Source organism: Colossoma macropomum, unplaced genomic scaffold (assembly GCF_904425465.1).
Source record: "Colossoma macropomum unplaced genomic scaffold, Colossoma_macropomum, whole genome shotgun sequence".
Classification (NCBI taxonomy): domain Eukaryota; kingdom Metazoa; phylum Chordata; class Actinopteri; order Characiformes; family Serrasalmidae; genus Colossoma; species Colossoma macropomum.
Genome location: NW_023494803.1, coordinates 18,469,431 through 18,494,249, shown reverse-complemented (window position 1 = coordinate 18,494,249; position 24,819 = coordinate 18,469,431). Strand labels below are relative to the sequence as shown.

General features: G+C 38.5%; 1 protein-coding gene across 3 annotated transcripts in view; it reads left to right on the top strand.

Moving 5' to 3' along the window:
- The window catches only part of LOC118824195 (pleckstrin homology domain-containing family G member 3), a 71,532-nt gene that overhangs the window by 21,457 nt on the left and 25,256 nt on the right, over positions 1 to 24,819 (top strand). Inside the window, exons 1-2 of one of the 3 annotated variants that reach the window (XM_036594188.1) lie at positions 2,955 to 4,298; positions 15,955 to 16,448. In XM_036594188.1, coding sequence (XP_036450081.1) covers positions 4,127 to 4,298; positions 15,955 to 16,448 — 666 coding nt within the window. In that variant the 5' untranslated portion in view covers positions 2,955 to 4,126. Of the gene's footprint in view, positions 1 to 2,954; positions 4,299 to 15,954; positions 16,449 to 24,819 lie in introns of those variants that run through there. The other 2 variants (XM_036594189.1, XM_036594190.1) reach the window with 2 other exon arrangements.

The window sequence follows — 24,819 nt, the reverse complement described above, 5'->3', positions numbered from 1 at the left end:
ATTTCTGCCCTGTTAAATCTGCCCTTGTCATCTGCAAGTTATTGTGAAATAGAAGCAGCAATAGCTCAGCCACGAAGCAGTAGACCCTGCAGACTTGCAGAGCATGGATGCTGATTGTTGAAGTATGTCAGGCCTTCTCGTCCAACATCAGTACCTGACCTTGCAAAGGCACAGTTGACTGAATAGGGAAAAAGTCATATTATAACATTTAATACCTGTAATTTTGGAGTTATATATCCAGCAAGCTCAAGGTGTGATGGTCAAGTGTCCACATAGTTTTGGCTGTAGTGTCTACCTGATAAAATGGCCAATGTATGTACAAGGTAGGTGTACCTAATAAACTGCAAATGTAGTGTGCAGAAAATGTTTGTGGTTGGTTATGGAATCTGTGTCTTTGTTCATTCTCTGAAGTGTTTTGTGTTCTCAGAAGGCCTTTCTTTACAGCCTGAAGAGGAGGAATAGTTTCTAGAGGCGCCTCTCTTTCTTTGCCCAAGAGCTCTAGAGTAGGTCTTTATTGGGTGTATTCACTTGAGTGCTCAGCTTCTCTTAAGGATGTGACCTGAAATGTGATGAACTCTTTGTCTAACCTAATGAAGGATTCTGCATGGCCTCTTGGCAGATCCTGGAAGCTCCTGCTCATGATTAAGGCTGTGAAAGTGAGAACACACAAAAAACTCAAACTGCTAAATTACAGGGTTGCTCCAGTTCGTCGGCCTCCTGTCTGCAAGGGGCGTGCGTGGGGTATTCCCTATTTTTAATGAAAGATAACTGCAGCAAAAAAGGGGAAATTATCCATGTGAAATCTCCTCACTCCTAACACTTGACCTTCTGATTCTGTAAAGAGAAGGAGAAACTTCTGTGGTACCTTGTTTCACATGTTTAGTTTGTGGAGCTGAACAGGAGAGATGTAAACACTAAGCACGGTAAACACTAAATTTTTACAATTTACTGTGTTTCCATAATAATCCTTAATAGGGGCCAGCCAGTATTGATTGACCTGGTGTTCCTAAAATGCAAAATTCCCAGTAGTTCCCAAAAGTGCCAATAGTTTGTATCTTATAACAAATCTCTGATGTGGTAAAAACACTCACTTCTAAGAATTTTATGGCTTCTTGCTTACATGCCAGTGAAAAAAAGAAGTCCATACTTTTATTTCAGTAATACTGTCTGGATAATTTGAACATACAACACTAGAAGTGGGAAAAGTAAATCTATACAGTATTATTATGTATTCATTAAACATTTTGCATTCATAATATAATATAAGCCCTGTCACAGTTGCTGCTGGGTGCGTGTTTATCTGTTGCGTTGAGGCAAATGCATGTAAAGTTTCAGCACAAAATGTTCTAAATTCTGACACCTTTGGAGGGCAGCAGTCAGAAATGTTTGTTTATCTGAGCTTGAGCTGTTTCTGTCATCAGTGTGGCATTACAGCTTCCACGGCTAGTTAATTAGGATAGCTATTCTGCCAATTTGGCCACTTTAGACTTGAACTTTTAAAACAGTTTAGTTGTTTTTAAAATAAAGACCTTGTTAATCGCAGTTATTTATACAGAAATACATCAGCTAAAGACTAAAATTTCTTAATTTATTATTTAAAGCCGTGCTATTTGGGGACCTATCTGGTTTCCTATCATTTTGTAGCATCGGTTGAGCTTTGGACCCCTTCCCCAAGCAGATGAATCTGATGTTTGTGAGGGCAAACAAAGAGAACTCAGTTAAAACTTGGTGAAGGACGTGTCTTCCGAGGATGTAAGTGAATTATCTACTGTTGTCATCTTCTCTTCATTAGCAAAGTGGTGATTTTGCATTTAGGACCTAAACATTGAGTCAGACCTTCTTTTTGAGCCTGTGTTTGTGTTGTTAATACACAAAGACATTTTGTGTGGTCCGTAAAATGCTAGCAAAATAGTGCAGCTTTAATTGTTATGCTTTGGTTACCTGTTAGTCTGACAATGAGCTTAATACGTTACAAAGTGTATTTCTTTCCACAAGATGCCACAGCTTCTTTCTGGTCAGACAAAGGTTTCTGTGAGTGGAATTATTGTTTGGAATGATTGGACAGTGCAGTGGATAACATGCTTGTTCCACACATTGGAGAATGGGGATCAAAACCCTGTTCAAGCAGGAATCAAAAAACATGTGTGTGTTATTGTTTAGGGTTAGGGGGTTTACTTTAGAAATGTATTCTGGTACAGATTACTGATTACCTGTTCAAAGAAGTATTTCATAACCAAACAATGTATTTTAAAGTAACTTGATCTCATTACTTTCTCTTACTTTTGGATTTCTTGTCTTTTTTAAAGTCATGTATGTAAAGACATACAAGAGAAATATCATTTCAGCAAGAGATTTTGATCAAGAATATAACTTAACACAAGGCAAACAAGAAAACTACACTGTTTTATGAAACAAAATAGATTATTAGTGACTAAATTGTCTACGCATTATGTGTATGTCCATGAGTTATCGGGCATTCAAATGTAGCGCTGCAGAGAAAGTGGAGACAATGAGCTGTTATTGTGCCTCACAATTGTGGCTCAAATGGTCACTGATCCCACAAATATCAAATCTGCCAAATCTGAGGGAAGATATGTATGGAAAAATTGCAAACATTGGGCGGCACGGTGGCGCAGTGGGTAGCCTCACAGCAAAAATGGCCTGGGTTCGATTCCCGGCCGGGCGACCAGGGTCATTTCTGTGTGAAGTTTGCATGTTCTCCCCGTGTCTGCGTGGGTTTCCTCCCGGTACTCCGGTTTCCTCCCACAGTCCAAAGACATGCAGTCAGGCTAGTTGGACATGCTAAATTGCCCCTAGGTGTGAGTGTGTGTGTGACTGTGTATGTCTGTCTGTCTGCCCTGCGATGGACTGGCAACCTGTCCAGGGTGTATCCTGCCTTCCGCCCAATGACAGCTAGGATAGGCTCCAGCACCCCACCGCAACCCAGAAGGATAAGCGGTTTAGATGATGTATGTATGTATGTATGTATGTATGTATGTATGCAAACATGAATATGACAAATTTGTACAGTAAGGTAAGTTCCAGATAGTTCCTTAGCTTTCAGCTGTTTTGGCACTCTACAGAAATCGTATTCTAAGAGTTTAAAATCATTAATTTCACACAAAAACTAAACGAAGCCATACAGCCTGTTTATACCTTTGCATTAACTTGTATATAATATCTGGCTCATATCTGGATAAACTTTGGCCAGAATGCATCCCTAGTTTAACAAGATGAAATCTGATTGTACTTTCCCCACATAACTGTAATTTGATAATTCACAGTTGACAGCTGACAATCATATCACTCAAAACACAGGACGCAATTAAAATCTGAAATCTAAAAATAAAATGGACCTAACCCCCCCTTAAAACCTGTACCAGTCAGAATTTCCAAATCATTAGAGTCCTACTTCTTAACACCTTGTCAGCATTCGTATAACTAGTACCATCAAAGACTGAGAAGACTGACCTGGACCAAAGTGCTGACTTTGGATCTTCTCTGTTTCTTTTATTTTATATAGCAAAGTTCAGGGTAGATTTGGCAACAGTCACTTCCAGGCCAGCACTGAGGAGGAAGGCCTGGCATATGATGTCATGGAGAACATTGTGTCAACTTCTCCCATACAGAGCCATCCCTTATGCGTTTGTGCTGCCTCTGTCTGCTCTACAAGGAAGAGATTTGCATGAGGCCAAAGCCCAAACCTCATATTTCCCTGTAAACACATGTTAGCATTGGTTGGTAAAGAAACAAAACCAAAACACCTCTAACAAGATCTGTTCTGTGGAAGAACACTTGCACATTTGCCATTTTTCGTCAACCTGCAGCCGCCAAGAGAATGTGTTTCTGCTGGCACATCATATCGCAATGCTGGCTGAAATTCCCTGCAGTCTGCGCTAAGGTACAGAGGATTTTATGTCCATTTTTGTGTTAAGTTTTATGACCTGGTTTTTTAAATGTATTGACAGGATGAAATCATAGTGAGACGCTGATGATAAATGGCTGATTCAGGCTGTTTTTAAACGGTGTGCTAAAGGAGTGTCTTCATTGTAGGGGAGTGGCACTGTTTCCTCTGCCGACTCGCATTAGTTGGATTGAGTTGGAGAGCTTGTGTCTTGGAGTTTAGATGATTGGTGAGACTGGGAAACTTTCAGTGGAAAGGAAACCTCTTTTTTTACTTGCTGGGGATGTTTTTGCTGTCACATGCTTGCGGTTAGACAGATGGAATTTCTCACCTTCCATAATAGTCAACACCTGGGTTATACAGCCAGAGCTTTTCGGTTCACATCACTGTCCAGGTATGTTAATATTTTTGGTGTCTAGTTTTTCAGTGCTTAAGCAAATATACATATTTATTATGATCTTCAAATTAAGTTTAGTTAATGAGTTTTTTTCTTTAAATCTTTGTTTTATACTGTATTATGTGACACTGTTCCAGTGTCATAATATTTTGGTTTTGTATGCCTTTTGTTGTATACTTTTTCTACACTTTTGGTCTCTTGTTGAGGATCTTTTGCGCTCTTCCTTTGCGAGGGCTCCATAGTAACTGCTTTGACTATGGGACAAATGTGGGTGAGAGGCAAAAAACCAGCCCTCAGGTGAAATTTGCATCAGATGCTCTTACAGTAAAATTAAAGTGCATTCACAGCTACTTGGGACAACAAGCATCCAGGTCTAGACCATGTTATTTAACATTTCATGCACGCGACTGTTGTGGATTTTTCAAGGTTTCATGCCAGTGCTGATATTTACAGAGAGTTGTGGCTGATGAATGATATATTGCCAACACAAGATTATACATAAACAGCAATTCCACTGAATTAATTCATTAATTTAGTCGTAAAGTTGTAAACAGAGCTACTCAGAGTGATTTGATGTGAAATGGTGCATTGTAGAAAAACTTTGACTCTTATTTTTACAGTGGTGGTGATGGGAACCAGAGTTCACAATATCTGCAACACAAATATAGCCATTTTATTTACTATCCAAAACTGCCCATGAACCTACACTTTTCTCCTAGGTTTTTAAATGTAATCTTGATGATGGTAAAATGGTAGTAAATCTGAAAAAAGTTTTATTTGAGTTCTATCTTGCCTTAGAGCACACTGCATGTACTATCATAAAACAGTGTTTCTGGCATCAGCCAACGTATTTGTAACCATTTCATTTTGATGACTTTCTGTGGGATAGCTTTTAAAGGTATTACACTCTATCGTAATGCCTCAAGTTTTCTAGAACAGAGTATTTCACATCAAACCATTCTGAAAGCTTTACATATATTTCTGCGATTGAATTATCCAGACATTTTAATAAATTGGGGAAATACAGCCGTTTTGAGAAATGAGTAACGGTACATTATTAAACAAATTAACAAAGTAAGCTGCTACTTTGCTATAGCTTAATGTTGAGGTAATAAAATGTGCTTTCTGTCATTTTAAACTGATTCCCTTTCATTGCTATACAAACGCTTGACATGATCTACAAGCTACAAGACAAAACTAAAATGCCACTGTGCAAATAATACAAACTGCATTTTTGAGAAAAATTTGTAAAAGCCAGTGAAATAGAGGGTAGCTACACCTCTGTGCTGAGACAGTGTGAGGTCATGCAGGTCATGTAAGCTAGTGAGAGTGGATGATGTTATGTAACAGTAATCTCCAGCCATTTGTAAATAGTTATTGACAGTTTTGTTTAATTTTGTCCATGAAACTTAAGTTAGCCTACATCCAAGCAGTGCATAGTCAAGATCATGGTAGACTGTGACTGTAACTTTGGCGTCTGTGAAACAGGACAAAAACAGGGGACTAATACTGAAAGACTAGACATGCTCACAAATGATTATTAGTATAAACATGTATATATTATAAAAACATTTACATTGAGTAGCGCGTGTGTGTATGTGTGTATGTATGTATGTATGTATATATGTATGTATACATAATATATATAAAATCTGTAATCAGTGTAAACAGAGTTTTTAATGGCTGCATTGTGTTAAAATATTGTGATATTTTTGCCATATTGTCCACCTCTAGCTAGCAGCCACCAGTCCTGCTAGACACCGATTGAAAGGTCAGTTGATGCATTAGGCAGACTAAAAAGACATAGATCTTATATTTTAAAGCTGTTGTACATGAAGGGAGCTGGAATTGACAGAATATCTGTCCTCACTGACAACAACAATTTTTGCGTATCATCCTGACGTACTGTCCAGCCGATGTTTCAGTCGACCACTATTTGCAGCTCTCCTTTATGGTCAGTTAGATTCAGCCGTAGTGGAATCTGGAAAAAGGAACTTCTGTGTAGTATATTGTTCATGCTCATGTAGCATGCAGAGGAACGCGGGGCATGAAGGGGAAATAATTACTCCTGTTTTACATTTGTCACCTGGCAACCAGATAGGAAATGTCCAAGACTGTAGCTGTGTCCATGTCCTCCTTTTGTGGTCAGTGTAAGATCACCAAGGGCTGCAGTTGGCATTGTAACCTATACTTCAACATGTGCTGCTTTTTCTGCTGCCTACTGAGCCTCATCACTTCTGCATTAAGTGCTTGAGCCTGAGATAAAGGACACAACTTTATTTTTGCCATTTTGGTACTTACTCTGACTTATTTTTGTCTTGAAAAGGCCTCTGAAAGTGTCTGAAACCTTCAAGAAAATGAACCAAGCACAAATATTCAAGGCTAGGCTTGGCTGTTTGCATAATTGACAAAAGCAAAATACTGTGGCTACAAAATACTGTTTGTTAATCACAATATTGACCTTTGTAGTACTGACATTGTGGAAGGCTGCAATATGCAAATGAGCCCTTTTAATCACAGATGTAAATACTTTTGGTCAGAATAATGCGAGCCAGTCTTTAACCTGGTAACATTAAAATGTTTTTAATATGTCGCAAGGCATATCCCAATCACATTAATTGTATTTTTGTATTTCATGTGTGTTATGCAGCCCTAGCACAGGGGTAGACATTCTTCCGACATGCCCTTTAAATTCTCAGCTGCTGAAGGGCTGGTAAGAGGTAGACGAAGGCCATATTCAGCCTGTTATCATTGTCTTTTGCAGCTCTTAAAAGAATGCTTCACCTAGAAATGACGACCTTGCTGAAAATGAATGTTTCTTTAAAGGTCAACTTGATCAAGGGATCACAGGAAGAATTTTTGAGGAATCTCACGTAGGCCTGCGAAGTGTTCTAGATTAGTGTAATGAGTAGCAGTGTAATGATTGTAATGACACTTTTTCATGTTTGATGCAATAATTGTTTTTAGATCAAATGTTAAAGATGTTTTAATGCTGATGGTGGCATTAATTGGTTTAGCTGTGTCCCAGAAAGCCCTAAAAATCACAACTCTTAGAATTAAGTGACTCAAAACAGTCAGTTGAGCGTGAGCAAATTTTAATATGTATGTTTTTCTTTTACATTTTACGATTCTTTATCCGAAATCTTAGCATCTTTAGGAATTAGGGATGCACTGATATGAGAATTGTGGGCTGACATCCCATACCTTTTTATGAACATATCTGCTGATGCTGATACATAAACAATTATAAAATGTTGAATTGGCACCTGATAGGATTAGCATTACAAAGAAATATAAAATTTACTTATATCTGGTTGGGATATTGTTCAAAACTAAACATCTGTCCATTGCCAATAATTTTCTTTTTTAAGCAAATATCTGCTGATACCATTGTAATTCCAATTGCATTGTGCATTATTAGAAATGAGAGGTTAAACTGGTATAGTCTCTTTTAAAGGAAATTATATAGGGGAGGGATTCTTCCATGGTGTGAAATGTGTGGTTAGCCGAATGTCGGGGTGTTTATGCACGAGTTTCTCACAGCACAATTTAAATACTACACTCACCTTGACTTGAGTTAATCATTAGTTCGCTAGTTGGTTGGTTTTTCTCCACTTCAGTGCCTTATCTGCCACCAGGAAGAACTCACAGCCCATGTTGTTTAAAGGGTATTAGAGGAAGGCTTCTGATATAGGATCAGATTTTCATCTTCCGTATTGTAAGCACCAGAGTGGAAAAACAGCAGTTAGTGATTAAACAAAGAGACTTGGTACACAGGAATCGAGGGCCTGAATTTATCACATAATCATCAGGATAATTGTTTAATCTGTATTGTGATAAATAACCTTACTCGGACAGAGGTAAATCCTAAATCTGTACTTCAGCTTTTAGATGCTTCATAAATAGGGTTGGCATGGGTACAGGATTGAATGAAATGAATTCATTTGGTGCAGTTACCTGTTTTTAAAAAGTCATGGTGGAAATAAATGGCCTACCGCTACATCTCTCTGCAGAAGATGCACCAGGACATTACTGATGCAATATGCAATGTGTTTTTGACAGCTTGCTAGTTTCTTCTATGAGAGAGTAAAACTTCTTTCAGTACCTGTGGTGAAAAAACTTTGTTCATGCTTTTTAGACATTTTCAGTATATTTTAACATTGATACTGAAACATGGTATCATCTTAGGAAACTTTCACACCTACCAGGTGTGGTCCGAACCAAAATAGCAAGTGTTAAAGGTGCCTTGGACCACAGTCCAGTCCAAAAGGATCACAATTTGGTCTGTCCAAAAGAGGTGGTCTCAGTCCAGATCAAACTGAAACAAACAGTTTGTTTTCAGTGTAAAAACATTTTTTTTTTTTGGATTGTTCAGACTTTCAGACAAGCAGCACTTGACCAGTGGCCAGCATCAACTAGAAGTGTATAAAGCCCCCCAGCATTGGGCTGTGGAGTAGTGGACATGTTCTCTGGAGTGATAGAACTCTATCCAATACCTTTGGGATGAGTTGGAGCGGCGTTTGTGATCCAAACTAGTCATCTAAAATCAGTACCTGGCCTCACCGATGCTCTTGTGGCTGAAGCTGTTACTGCAGCAAAACAGAAACAATCTCCCTATTGTTACCCTTAATTTCAGAAGAAATCTTGGATTAGAAGGTGTCTACATATGTTTGGATACAGTGTACAATGGTGATACCTTTTATCATACGTTTATCATTTTCATAAATATGGGTATTAAAAAACTGCAGTTTTTCAACTGTAAAGAAGTTTTTTTTTGTTTGTTTGTTATAAATACAGTTTTCTCATGTAAATGTGTGATACAGTAGAGGTATTCCTCCATAAATGATGCCACATATTACAATAATAATTTTTCTAGACAGAAAGCACCTTTCTTTGCCCTCTGTAGAGACATTACGATACTGAATGTATGTCTGGAGGCTAAACTAACACGATCCTAATTGAGTCATTTCTTTGACATATATCTGCTTCCTGCTCATCCCCGTACCCCTCAGCTCTGCCTGTTTGTGCACGCCTGAGTCAGACGTCTGGACAGAAGTGCTCAATGTCATCAGTCCGGGCTTCAACCAGCTGTTCTCTTAGCCTTTGCAGTCTCAGCTCTGAGATGTGCGTGTGAAGGAAAAACTAAAAAAAACGTTTATGTTAGGTTTTTGGGAAAGCTAGGCTTTCGTTCCTGCTGTGAAAGAATGTAAATTGCTCCTCTGTCAGGTGTGAGGAATTTTGTTGTTGGCCATCATTGGAATGCAGCCACCTGCTAAGAGGGGTCATTGGCAAAACACAGTGGCTAATTATTAGCTCTGTCTTAGTATGTGTTTATTTTGCATATTTTCCATGTGGCTTTGAAGGTTCCTATGTTTTTGAATAGACATAAATTGAATTTTTTTTTAAATGTTATGGTTTCTGATGGACCTGTCGGTTAGTACATCATTGCCTTTGATCTGATCACAATTATTTGAACTAATGCAAATTATTTTCCACAGTTGTTAGCTTTCACAGTCATGTGTCTGCGTAGCAAAAAACAGTATGTGTAATAGGTGCGTTGTTGTTGTTGTTTTGTTAGATTCAGGCAAATGCAAGGAAATAAAAGAAAGCAAAATATGTGTGTACTGAGACACGTCATGGGATTTATGAAAACAACAATTGTAACTTCTGACTATTAGAGGACACCTTTTAGAGGGCATCGGTCAGTAATGTTTGTTTATTTGAGCTTTGAGTTGTATCCATCGTCAGTTGGGAGCTGCTGAGTACGAACAGACAGAAAACCAGATAGATACTCATCCAATTTGACCATTATATACTTGTGCTTTAATAGTTGATACAATGAACAAAAAAGGCAATAAATTGTTAGTTGCTATTATTAATGTGGCAGTTAGTCTGTGACAGGCCTATTTTCTGAGCATAGTTTAAATATAGAGATCAACTGCATTACATGCAGAATGAGGAATGTCCACTGCAAGTCCTTTTTTATACTATAATGTTTGACTGGAAGACCAGGGGGTATTTGTAATCTTTTTAATAATTTGTCATATTGCAAAAACATAACATCATGCTACTTGTTCCTGTGTCCTTTATGTAGTTACTGTACACTGTTGTCTGTTTACATGCTCTCTATAAATGACCTAAATCCATCTCTTTTTTAATGATGCATGCACTTGTCCTGTGTTCTAAGAGTACTGTGCTGACAACACCCACAGTATACTCAGAATAGCATATTGTGATGAAACTTACCACAATAACAATAACGTTTCATATTGCCCATCCCTAAATATATTTTACGAAGCAGGATTTGTAATGTAGCAGAATAACTTCAGTCCAAAGTCCTTTTTTCTGTTGGACACACCCTGTGCACTAACAGTTTTAAAGATGGTAGTGGTTTGCACGGCCCTCCTCTGTGGTTCTGTTAGAAAATAAGCTTGCTAACATTGATACAGAAAGTCCAGTCATTCAAATGTGTGGTTTAAAGCTTCTCATATTTGAATAAGGTATTAAAATCCAAACAAGGTGGCACTGTTACATCTTTCACCAGCACCATATTGACTTATGGATTGTCTGACTACAGGCATTGGCTGTGTTCCTTCTCAAATGTCTGCCACTAACAGATTCCACGTTGTAACCCACTGTCGGAATCATCGCTCTGTAATGTGTATAGGCTCCCCCCGCTGGTTATCATTTGGCCTATTCTGTTTTCACTCTAGATCTTGCATCCACACTCTGACAGGCTTATCTACACCCACATATGTTCACTGGTCAGTGTGCATGCCTGAGTGCCACTGCCCCATATGCAGCAGATGAGATTGCACTGCTGTCTTCAAAGAGCAGATGCACCAGTATGTATTTCTCAACAGGCTTTCAGAGTAAAAATAGAGCCTTGGTGGGGGGTTCATTTTCTGGTACTGATGATAGGCCTAATGTGTAGTGGATCAAAGCATGCATCTGAAATTTAGAGGAATTTAAATGTAGATTAAGAAGATTGCTCTGTTTGCTGATTAACCCTTAGAAGTTGCATTTATCGCAGGAATAACAAAAGCATGGTGTAGTTTGATATGAACTGTTTCCAACTTACAGTGCATTGAAAAGTTTGTCTTCGGATTTTTTCAACTATACTGAGGGTGTTGGTAAGTAAAAGAAATGTTTTATTGTGAATTGAATTTGCTGAGGAGTTACAGTTTTACGTACTCTGTTTTTTTAGCAGTGCCCGCAAATAACTACTTTCAGTTCTCTGAAGAACCATATTTAGGGAAGAAAGATTTTGTGAGCATGAAGAGCCTTTCAGAGGGTCCCTATGCATATTTTTTTACATTTTTGTATTTTCAACTTTTTACATTTGTGTACCAAAAATAATAGATTTTTAAATGACCATGGATGGGGCTAAACTGCTGTAGACAGAATTGGTGGGTGTATGTAAATGCGCTGGTATTCATGGCACCACAAAAACTGTTAATTCTGAAAGGGCTGTATTTGCAGTTTAGTTTAGATGGACTGTATGGACTGGAGAGTGAGCAGTTTCTTTTTCAAACTTTACATCAAACTCTTGTTTTAAAAAGTGAAGAAGATTCAGTTTTTTCTTGGGCCCTTTAAAGGTTTAAAGAACCTTCACATAAAGATTCTGAACCAATTTAAGGGTTCTTCCTAACTTTTATATGGAGGTTCTTTAAACTGTAAAACAGTTCTTCATGCTCACTCATCTCATTTACAAAAATGGTACTGTAAAGAACCATTCATTGAAAGCTTTTTCAGAAATCCAAATGGCTCCTATGGCTTTGTGCAAAGCACCATTTTTTTGACACCTCTATTTTTAAAGGGACTATATTTGACAATTTTCCTGCTTTTTAATTTTTCCCTGAGGGAAATAACACTACAATATAAATAAGTGTGGTGTAATGTACCAAAAACATCACCATGTGTTTTTTATATGACTATTTTCAAACCTCTCCTTATTCCTTGGAATTAAACAGGCTGTGCCCTTAAGGCTGATATATGTAAGTGAGCTCTGTTCTGATTGACTGCTCTGTATTGTGTCTCATTTGTAAAGCAGTCCAGACTGGAACATTCCTTATATCTTATGGCTGTGGGCCATATAGACAGAGATATGTAAATGTCTTCGTTTTCGTTACATCACAGAAACAATGAATTAAAATCCTGTTTTTGCAGCTTAGTTTTAATGTATGGATTGTCATAGACTAGAAAGTGAATGGTATGTTTTGAAGCTTTAATGACGTGTGTATTCTACATCAAAGCCATTCTGCAATATGGGTGGAGTCTTGTTTTCCAGAAGAGAAAAAAAAACATTTTGCCATGTCTATCATTTAGCGGATATTGAAACACCTGGAAAAGGTAGTGGAAGTGCAGACCAGAAGCTGTCGATACAGAATGCAAATTGAGTGTAAATATAATTCATTGCATAACTCGCCATATAATTGATTATAATCGCTTAATTAGAATAGAGCAAAAGTAGTAACTTTTAAAGTCGGCAGTATACTGAGAAAAAAAACATGAGAGACGACATCTTTTTGGCCAAAACAACACAATGAATTGAGTTTGTACGGTGCGGTGTAAACCAGCTACTTAACAGAACTCCTAACCACAGTGCCGTTTTTTATGAGACCTTACTGCGACTGGTCTACATCACATTATCATTCATATCGCTGCACGGAGCATCTAGCAGTACAGAGTGTCAGAAAGATGTTCACTGTGTTCTTTTTGAGTGTACTAATGACAGCACATTCAGCGGCACTTTGATTTTGTTTGGTTCGTTTGCCTTTGGAAGTATACTGCCTGCTTAAAGGGTTAACATGAGCAGCCTGGTTGGTTACCTTGCTGCTGTTATGGTTTCAGTGTGTTTGTGTACTGAGAAGCACTTGGTAGAGTCAAGCCACATCTTGCTAGGTTTCAGCATAGTTCAGCTCATGCCAGGCCTTGAGGCTTTATACGAATATTTATATTATTTCATGTCTTATGTCTCTTGAGTTGAGTGAGTTGCATTGTTATTATACTGCAGCACTGCCAGGGCCTGCCCAGACCACACACCTCAGTAGTTTTTACTTCTGTATAGTGAAAGATCCCACCACAGCAGTGCCTGGTGAGAGTTACCCTCGTATGGTTTGGGCTTCAAGGCAGTAGAAGGTTTTTGGGCTGTGTGTATGTGTGTGGTACAGTATTTCCTCACCACAGTGTTAAGGAGTGTTTCTGCCTCACCCTGCCCAGCACGCTGAGCATTGCTGAAGGCAGGAAGGAAATGAGAGTTTGAACTTGGTGACATCAAGCAGAAACTGGTGTAAACATTGCCAATGAGCCATGCCACAACTAGCTAACATTCAGAGTTGGCTAGATAGCATTCTTTTGGAATGTCTGTGCAGGATTATAGCATGTTTATGAGGCTCTGTAATGTGGCCGTTCAGCTTGCTGATGATGAGCTCAGCCCTGAGTCATAGAGAGCTGATAGTGGATGGCAGGAGTTCGCCTTCCTCTGCTCCTGTGGAGGCTTGACTCAGCCAGCTTACCTGTCGGTCATTAAACCCAGAGACAGGTTCTATTGTGACCTCATACTGATGTCATCTGTCTACAAGTCTGAACAGCCACTGATTGGATGAGTGGGAGTTAGGGTGAAAGAGCTAGAAGCAAAATGTTTTCCAAGGAATTCCTGTCTTGTTTAGTATCTGCCATATAGAGAGCAGATCAGGACAGAACAACTGATATCACCAACCATAAATACCAATGTTTAATGATTTACAACTACACACATTTTAAGGCTTAACTCAACTGATCGTAGTATCTAGTTAGCTATTCATAGGCTGCAAACACGCAAATTATTAAGTGTAGCAATAACTACAAAATCATAGCAAATACTATGAAACCACAGCAAGAACAACCAAACCGTAACAATAACTGTCAAACCACAGCAAGACCTACCAAACCACAGCAAGAGCTACCAAACCACAGCAAGACCTACCAAACCACAATAAAACTACCAAACCACAGCAAGACCAACCAAATCTCAGCATGGCCTACCAAACCACAACAAAACTACCAAACCACAGCAAGACCAACCAAATCTCAGCATGGCCTACCAAACCACAACAAAACTACCAAACCACAGCAAGATCAACCAAACCACAACAAAAACTACCAAACCTCAGCAAGGCCTGCCAAACCACAACAAAAACTATCAAACCACAGCAAGACCTACCAAACCATAACAAAAACTACCAAACCACAACAAAAACTACCAAACCTCAGCAAGACTTACCAAATCTCAGCAAGGCCTGCCAAACCACAACAAAACTACCAAACCTCAGCAAGACCAACCAAAACACACCAAGACCAACCAACACAAAGCAGTACCTACCAAACTACAGCAAGGACTAAACCGTAATAAGAACAACTAAACCATAACAAATACTTAGCAATTTTATTGGTCCTGATGTTGTAGGTTAGCCCTGCTTTTTTCCAGTTGTCCTACAAAAGTCAAGACATTTTTGTCCTGAAATTGTGCAAAAACACACACACACACACACACACACACATATTTTTCCATCATTCTGAAATTGTTTGTTGAGGTTGAAATGCAGTATTTTGTCATGCCAGTAACTAGATAGCGATTTTCCCCTTTTTGTTTTGGACTGTACGGTGAGAAGTTATGTGAGAGATTTTGTTTTGCCTTACTCTATGGAGGAAAAGATTCCAACTGAGGAGGAATAAATGCAAGGAGAAAGCCAGGCACCGACCACTTCCCGGCGTCCCTCGTTTTCCACACACGTTAGCTCCAAGTGGATGAGCTCACTTTGTTTATTATGGACCCGAGCAGGGTTTTAACTCTACACAAACAAGACCCTGAGATCCCAGCGAGCTGCTCTGTCCCAAGGTTTTTTCCTCCTGTTTCCCCCTCTCCGTTTCAGCCAGCCTCAGACCCTGAGTGGAGAGGAAATGGCTGGGTGTTTTACCAGAATGTGGAACGCTGTAATTAGTCCATGTCAGTAATCATTGTAGAAAACCACTCCACACTGAACTGTCATGGGTTTTTTGGCTAATGGGAGGTGGTTACTGTACAGAGAAATTGCTGGAGAAAAAGTTATGAGTTCCACACTGCCTCATAGTGTGGGTTTTCCCTGCTGAGTGAAAGCTTTCTTTGTTAGTGCAGAGCCACTATAATCTCAGGTGATTATCCAGTGCCAGCTCTGTCATCTTCAGAATGTTATTAATATTACATGCAGTATTGAAAGCTGCATAAATGGTTTGGTGTATTTAAACCATGTACTGTTTTATGATTTTCTTTGTAAGTAACAGAATTTTGACTTTGGCTCTGATACCAAGCTTTTTTTCATAATGTTGATACATAGTTTGATACTATGGCAAAAAATTAACACTTGCTATTGTCTGAAAACCCAGCATTCATTGTACTGAATTCTTCTTAAAACCCACTTACGCAAATTTCCCAAAGATTCTGACATTCATCAATGGTTTACTTATTTGGGATTTGTTCTTGGGTAAGAACAGAATCTACGCACATTCAAGAGCACAAATGAGCTGTGTTTGACACTTAGGAGAAGAACTGTAAAAAATAAATAAATCAAAAACTACAGTAGATAAACAACCTGCAAAACTCACAACTGTCTGTGTCCTTTTCTCTCTGTTACAGAATCTCCTCGCTTGTCTGCAGACTCCTCTTTAAGCAGTCATGACCCCACATTGGCAGAGTACTGCTCGCTGTTGGGCGTCGAGCACTCTGAGGACGAGCGGCCAGTGAGTGCCGTGTCCACACTCTCGTCGACCTCCTCCGGAGAAGGCCAGAGCAGCCCCTTCAGGGGCCCCATTCTAGCCCCATCCCGGCCCTCCCCACCCGCAGGCCCTGATATTGACCTGGAGCTCAGCCCTCCTGAAGAACGAGAAGAGCCTTCAACTTTACTGAAGCCTGGAAGCAGGAGGCCAAAGCAAGACCCCTCTGAGGACCAGTGCAACCACAACGCATCCAGCACTGGAGCCAGAACTCCACCACAGAACTCAGACGCACCTTCACCCGTCGCCACTGAAGCCATGGCGCCCAATCCTCAGATCACCTACGTGGACCGTGTTGTCATGGAGATTATAGAGACAGAAAGGATGTATGTCAGGGACTTGTGCAGTATTGTGGAGGTGAGTAAAGGAATTTTATTTCAGGAGTTGAAATGTTTTTATTAACAACATTTGCTTTTGTGACTCCTGCTTTAGATAAAGACATTTACAGCAATGGTCAGGTTGAAAAAAAAATGATTTATACAATTTAATCCCTTACTTTAATTGTAGTCATTGAGCCGATGCACGTCTGGTGTCTAATTTTTGCTTCTCCAGTTTTGCACAGCAGCAGCAAAACTGAAAGGTTACACCAATTAGCACTGAGCAAACTATATGCCTAAATCACACATCTGCTTCAGACCATGTAGAGATAAAGCATAAAGCTACATTTTGCGAGTTTGGAGGATTTGGAGACCTGTAGAAATGCATAATTGCACTCAACATGCAGAAGAGCATTTTGTACTTCAGACCCCGTCTACGAGCAGATGAATCTGATGATTGTGAGCACATTGAAAGATTATTCAAAGAGAACTCAGACAAAACTGAAGGATGTGTCTTCCAAAGATGTGAATTATCTACTACTGTCATCATATCTTTATCAGTATAAAGTTGATTTTGCAGTTGAAACCTCAACATCGAGCCAGACCTTCTTTTTGAGGCTGTGCATGTGACCTTAACATGCAAAGATGTATTACATGGTCTGAAAACTCCAGCGAAATTTGACCCTACACGTCTGACTTGTAAATTATTTCAGGCAGCAGCGCATGGACATCATATTTTGGGGTGACATCTGGAATTCACCTATCCATGCTCCGCCCACAAATTTGTTACTTTTGTTGTAACTACTGTCAGTTTTAAGAAGCTTTACAGAACACTGGCAAAAAAATCATCGTTTCCAACCCCTACTATGTAACTCATCGTTACATAGTAGGGGTTGGAAATACGACGAGTGTATTGGGATAAATTGTCACATTATATTAAAATCTGCATTTCTGAGAATATCGTAGATTTTGTCAGAATACTTACCTACTGCATGTTTCATAACAAATGGAGCATAGTTAGTCCTGTGTGGTCTAGCACAGTATGTAAAACATGAAATGACAATTATTGTATTCTTAGCTTTTTATAGTGTTTTTAAATGGGCACTGCTGGTTCTTCTTTGTCTGTTCCTACTTACTAAACCTCCTAAAAACAAAACATCATGTATCATGTATTGAGAAAAGGTCAATCATGCAATGACTGGAAAACAAATAGTCCTGTTTTGAATAATTAAAGCATTTAGATATGAAGTGAGTGGCGCATGAAAAGTTTTTCCATTAGGTTGGATAGAATTTTTGTCGTACTTCTCTAAAGCCTGTCCAGCCTCACAACAACTGCTATGAAAGAACACATTTGTGGATGTGGCTAAGAATGAATGAAAGCTGGCAGCCGTAAGAGACCATGATTAGTTATTAACACATTTTTAGGCACTTTGAGGTTCTTGCCAGAAACGGGCTTATTTTTTTCTTTGAGTTTGTCATGAGTCTTGATGTCTGCCTCCCATATGTTATTTCATTCAGTTTCAGCAGCTGATTAAACATCACTGACAGAGTGTGAACAGCAGTTTTGTGTCACAGCTGAGCCTGTGATGCAGCTTTAGCGTGAAACATTATTAAGACTTTCACACCATGGAGAGATACAGGAGTCCTAAGTCAGACATCCAGAGATGTGGGAAGTGGGGGTGCTGAGGGTGCTGCAGCACCCCCTGATTTCAGAATTGCAACTGTATATAATAATAATAAAACGTTCTGAACTTCATAATAATTTGATGGAGTTATAGGCTAGTTGTGACCCCCAAAGCAGCTTAATATTGTTTTATTTTTAATTATTATTTATTTATATTTTTTACATACACAATCTAACATGAAAATAACATTTTTATCAACCACTGTTTCTTCCACTTGGTGTGTGTGTTCTAGCGTTAAATCTTGGTGTGTGACTATGGGCATGACACAATCTGTTACCGCGCCACATATCAATAATCTGATTTGGTCGCCACGCAGTTTATTTGCATGAAGTTTATCCAGAACAAGAGAGTGGTTCTTTGATGCATCAGTTTGATGTGTATATTGATGTCTCTTGCCTCGTAATAGCAACATATGACGCATTCTGTTTGATTAAATTACCAAAAAAACAAAAAAGGGAAATCATTTTGCAGGCCGCATCAGTCACGTCACACATACACTGCTTAAAATTTCAGCACCCCAACTTAAAACACCTTCCCACATCCCTGCAAATATTTGGTGTATGCAGACTCTCTGTTGGAGTTCATTGTTCTCGGTAAAGCTGGAATCATTTCGTTTTTTTTATTTGTTTTGTTTTGTTTTGTTTTTTAACAAAAAATAAAATAATGTGGGCGTTATTTAAATAAAAAAAAAAAATGAAGCCTTTACTTTTGCTAAATATTGCAATTATGTATTTTGGTGATGGGTAGGGATGTTCATTTTAAATAATTTTGATATTCAAGTATCTAAGTTAATGAATAATCGGACAACCGAATAGAGAAATAGAGCCAGGAGAAATCGTTAGGTTTTCATGTTGGGTGAGTAACAGAGGCATTCACATGGTGGTGGCAGAGGGTTGACAGCAAACCGGATATTGTATTGTTTTCAATGGAGCTGCGATGGACAATTCTGCCACTGCCAGAAATGTTCTGCAGACAGCACGCCATTTGTGTGGCTTCATGCCACAGCCAGTCGCCTACCGCTGTGAGGTGCGGAACAGTGTTTTTTTCAGTGCAAACATGTAAATATAGCATTAATTTACTTTAAAGGTGAATGATTTTTATTGATGGGCAGCAAGGGCATGCCTTGCATGACCACGCCTCCTGTGGTCGTTATGTTTTCTTATAGCTGGACACTTGTTTCGGTATTCAAATACTGGCAGCTCGAACAGTTAAGAGTTCTCAAATACCTGTGCACATCCGTAGTGATAGGACAGAACACAGGATGGTGGTATTTGATATTTCCTTTTTACATGGTTTAATTCTTTTGGTACTGGATTGCTCTAATGATTAAAGACTGCCTGTGACTGTCAGGGCATTATGAGATCACATGGAATAGAAGCTTCTTGCTGAGTAGGACTTTTGGAACTAGAATTTCTTGATGGCAGAGCAGTAAGTGAGCTACTAAATGTGCTTTTTCACATTTTGGTCTTTGACAGTATCATGGTGCAGATGCCAATATTAGCAACGGTCAACAGATTATATATTGTCCAGTTGTACACTGTAAAAAGAAAGTAAGTAACCTGTCTGCCGTCAAGTTTTGTTTATTAAACATCAAATATTAAATTAACAGAAAAAGGATTGGTAATGTTGGAACTCTGCATTAGAAGTAATTGTGGGGAACAACATTATCTCTGCCAAGCCCTGTTCTGTCTTTCACCACCATAAAAACCATTTTCTCTAACCACATCCAGGTCCAGCCTATCACTTGTAGAAGTAACCCAGAGTTGTGTTGTTTTTGTTCACTGCATAACAGTTTTAATCCTACCCACAACAAAGAGGAGGCAGTGAGGTTTTGGAGTAAACCACAAAGTAGCAATTTGTTGTTTTTTTTTCTTCTTCTTCTTCTTTTTTTCTTTGTCAGTTCATGACAGTCCTTCCATTCACGGCTGTAACATTAAACATGATTGACTGCTGTGCTGGCAAGACCTATTTGCTGCTGAATATGGGAATTCCTGGGGTTTTTTAGGTTTCTCCAGGTGTTGCACCCTGTGTAGGAATGTGCCTACACTTCCAAATTCTGCAACTGCCGTAATTCATGGAGTTTTCCACCCCGCGACCTTGTACTGTTTCTTATGCGGTTTGGTCTTGAGATGGGATATATAACAGTGGGCCGGATGTAAATCCCACTTCATCCTACTAAATCCTAGACTGCTTCATCCACCTGTCAGGTTTCAGCTCCCACAGTCCAGGTGCACATCCACAGCTCTGTGTCTGGGCCTCCAGAGTGGCGCTTGGCTGAAACTCTGACCTCATTGCTGCCTATTCCAACCCACCAGTAGACAAAAACAAACCCCTCTGTGCCAGAAAGACTGATAAAAAAAACAGTATGACACTCAAGCCCATGCAGTGCAGTGACTTCACCACAGTTAAAGGGGAATTTTACAGATTTTTGTTCTAAGTGTCCTCATAACTCAAAGGTTGAATGAAAATATATATATATATATATATATATATATATATATATATATATATATATATATATATATATATATGTATATATATGTATATATATATATATGTGTGTGTATGTATGTGTGTGTGTGTGTGTGTGTGTGTGTGTGTGTGTGTGTGTGTGTGTGTGTGTGTGTGTGTGTGTGTGTATATATATATATGTATGTGTATGTGTGTATGTGTATGTATGTATGTATGTGTATGTGTTCAGTGCTGATAATGGTAAACTAGTGGCAAATCTGAAAACATATTTTATTTGGGTTCTATTTTGCCTTGCATGTACTTTTCCACTGTGAGTGTATTTAAAAATAAATCTTTTAGATATATTCCCAGATCCCTAATGTCTAACCTTATTTCCAAACTATTGTTTTACTGTGTTACAGGCATTGTGCAATGAATTTGTTACCATTTTGTGTAGTAACATTCTCTGATGTAGCTTTTAGAAGCATTAAACGCTATAATAAAACAGAATTCAGTTGATATCTGTGGTCACATATGTGTATATTAAATACTTCACAGTGTAGCCCAGCCAATCAAGTTTTACAAAGATCTTTCTTTTACGGGGATAAATTGCAATGCGGATCAGAGATCCCAGTCTATTTTGATCTGTATGAAGACACATGGTGTATAAGCATAAAGGACAACTGTATGACATGATCGTCATTGTTATATATTTTAGCCTGTTTTTATTATAGTGTGAGAGTAACTACTTCACAATTCCCAGTTTTCTCCTCTTTCACCTCTGTCTTGTCAGCAGCACCAAATTGGGCTGAACACACTCTTAACTAGTGATACACTGATTCGATGCTCTGTATCAGTATCGGCACCAGTTCTGTCCTTATTACATCAAGTATTGGCCAGATGTGACCGTTTTTTAGACACAGTGTCTCTGAATATTAAGAATGTCATTACAAAATGTTTTATGACTAGAACTAAATGTTCTTCATACAGATGATATAATGAATGACCACATTATAGGCTAAGTAGCACTAAACTGAATTAGAAGAATATGGTTGAATGTGAAATAATTGTCCACTTGTCTAGTGTGCCTCATTTTAAAAATCTTAAATTACCAAAATTTCTTAAAATTCATATTGCATTTTGGAATAAACTCTTCAGTCTTAACAGCACATTATATAAGGCATACGAATTTTAATTGGAGAAGAAAAACATTTTGGATCCCTTCTCAGTTCAGTCTTCATAGCAGGAGAGCAAAAGTCACATTGCTGCAACGCTACTTTTAATTCTTTTTCACAGTTCCCAACTTAATGAATGTCATTTCTGCCTGTTTTGGAGGAGGTCGCTGTGTTTAAATGTTTTTTTCATTGGTTACCAGCAGCTCAACACAGTCACATTTCACACACAGAGAGCCAACAGTGTCCTAGTCAATCCTATGACAGAGGTATGAGGAAATAGTTTGTTAGTTAGTTAGTTTGTTTGTTTGTTTGTTTGTGTGCATTAAAAGTACTTGAGTCGATTTCCTTTCCACTGATGGAACGGCCACCTGGGGGGCTGCAGAAAGAGGTTTGCATACAGCTGCCTTCCACTTCTTTTCAGATGGCTTTGCACCTTTTTTATGAGCCTCAATATGTTTGGAAGAGAACTTTTAATTGCTTGATGCCACTTATGCAAACAAGATAGAGAGGGACTCCACCATCACCAAACGCAGGGAGGGCATAAAGGTTCTGTCAAAAAGCATTTCAACAAATTCACAAAAAAAATGTTAGCATAAATCAGTTCTTTGCTCATTAGGTTCACATCTAATATATAGCGTTATATATGTTATCATATACAGTTATCTGTGCAAGCTCAAATGCAGTGGAAATTGGATGACGCATAGAAATGCATCACTGCCCACAACATTCAAATGAGTGTGGAGCAGTAAAATAGTGCCAGGCAGGTTTTAAGATTACATGCATGTGGTTCTCTGCAAAGTCTTGTTATAAGATGGAAGTAATAGCGCTGTTTGAGAATAGTGCATTGCTGCGTTAGTCTTATTTAGCCAAGTTTGCAAAAGCAATTTTATTGTTTTATTTTTCTATGCCTTGTGGAGGCCTATTGGAGAGAGTTGCCATCGTCTTGTCATTGTCTTCAGTATTAGTGCCAATTCTGAACAGGTAAAACAAATAATCTGCTGGTGAGGGGCATCCTACCCCCAGTTCACGTTTTCTTGACTTTTGTCAGTTACCCCCCAACAAGCGTAGAGACACACATGTATTGCATTATTGAATTTGCATATTGTTACACCACTACCTTTTAACACCATTTTACACCATTTTCTCCCTCACGTCATCCCCTCCTGTCAAGGGGTGAAGCGCTTAGCTAATTTAGAGACCCTCCTTGATGTTTCACTTTGTGATAGTATGGAAGAAAAATGCATTACAGTTTCAGATTCATGTTGACTTTAAGCTGAGATTGAATGTTTCTCCTTAGCTGTAGCTCTCCTGGCATTTCTGAATTGTCACTGAAGAAATATGGAGCTGTACTACATATCTGTCTGATGATCCTAGTCTGTGCTTCACTGGCGCAGTGAACCACTGCATGTCGCCCAAATATGGCACTGCTCATTCTCCAGATTTGGGCAACCTGAATTCACCTCCACATGACATCATTTAGTTAGACTCTCTCTCTCTTTCTCTATCTCTCTCTTTCTCTGCCATAGTCGCATGTTTATGCACACACACCCAGCCCTTCCAAAGAAAAGTAGTTGGTATCTGCCTTGGCATATTTGGAAATCATATGCAAATAACAGGTAAGATAGCAATGCTCTCAATCATGCACACAATTCTGTTACACTGAGATTACTTACATGGCTATTGATATGGCACAATTTATTGAAAAACAAATTAACTACTAGAACTACACAATATAGACAAACTACTATATTAGAGTTATGCCTTATGATCAATCACATTGGTAAATAGCTAATCTGACAAAATTAAGAGCTCGCCTGCTTTATTTTGACCAAATAATTTGTGTGTGATGTCACTTGATTTGTCAAATCCAAAAAATGGTCCTCCAAACACTCCTTGAGATCATGATTTTCACAACACGCAATGAAAGAATTTGTGATTTGAGACACCATTTTGTATTTTAGCCTTCTAAGATGTTGTTTAGGGTTGCACAATATATCCTTTGATTGTTGTGATATGAGCATTTGCTGAAGTGGCATTACAGAAGTCTGCAATATGTAAATGAGCCTCTCACCATTCAGTGAATGTTTTATTATAGGGCTGTGACCAATTGCAGATCCGAAACTTTAATGATTTACGTTTGCTTGCAAACATAATCATTTAAATTTGCAGGTTATGTAATGCAGGCCAAACAAGTTGACTTTCTATCTCACAATTATGAGAGACTATGTCTAAATTATAAATTATAATTGCATAACTATGACTTACTATTTCATAATAATAAGATTGTTTCTTATGACTTGCTGTCTTATAAGATCCCATAATAAAGTTTCTCATAATTTTGACTTAGTATCTCATAATTATGATTTACTATATCTTTATTATGACTTAGTATCTAATAATTATGACAGTTTTTCTGTCATGAATTTGAAATATTAACTGTTATAAATACGTTTTTCCTACATATTTATACATGTGATTTCTTTTTAATTTTGGCAACTCCTTGTATTTCACGCAACTGGCTGTTTATTATAAACATCACCCATTCAGGTGCACGAACACAAAGATTAATCACAGTCTATGTTTAAAATTTGTGAAGCTAGAACTTAATCAGGAATAAATATGCAAAGTATATGCAATAGCTTTAGTTTTTCTAGTTTATAGTTTTTTATCCTGTAGCCCTGATATCAAGGCTGCCAAAAAGAGCAGTATTGCAATAATGATAAGCAAACAGTATGTGGTGTTAGTGCTACCCGATCGTTCAGTACTGTTCTGTATTGAGTCTGTACTGCAGAGAGGAACTCAAACATCCACAATGTTCATGATCTGAAAAATGGTCAGATTTGCTCTTTACTCTTAGTGGTCTGTGTTATGTGGCACTGTCCCAGTCTGTAATTCCGTTTCCTTATTTGCACAGTAGGTTCTAGAAGCATGGTCCAAATTGATCCTGCCTGTTTGAGCACTTGCTTATGAGTGGAATTCCCCAGAACAAAAGGTAGCAGGGAAAGTACTTAAGGGGATGTGTGTGTATATGAGTGAGTGGATGTGAGAGAAATTACACCACTCTGTATACATGCTGCAGTAAACTGTCTTTACTAAAGTT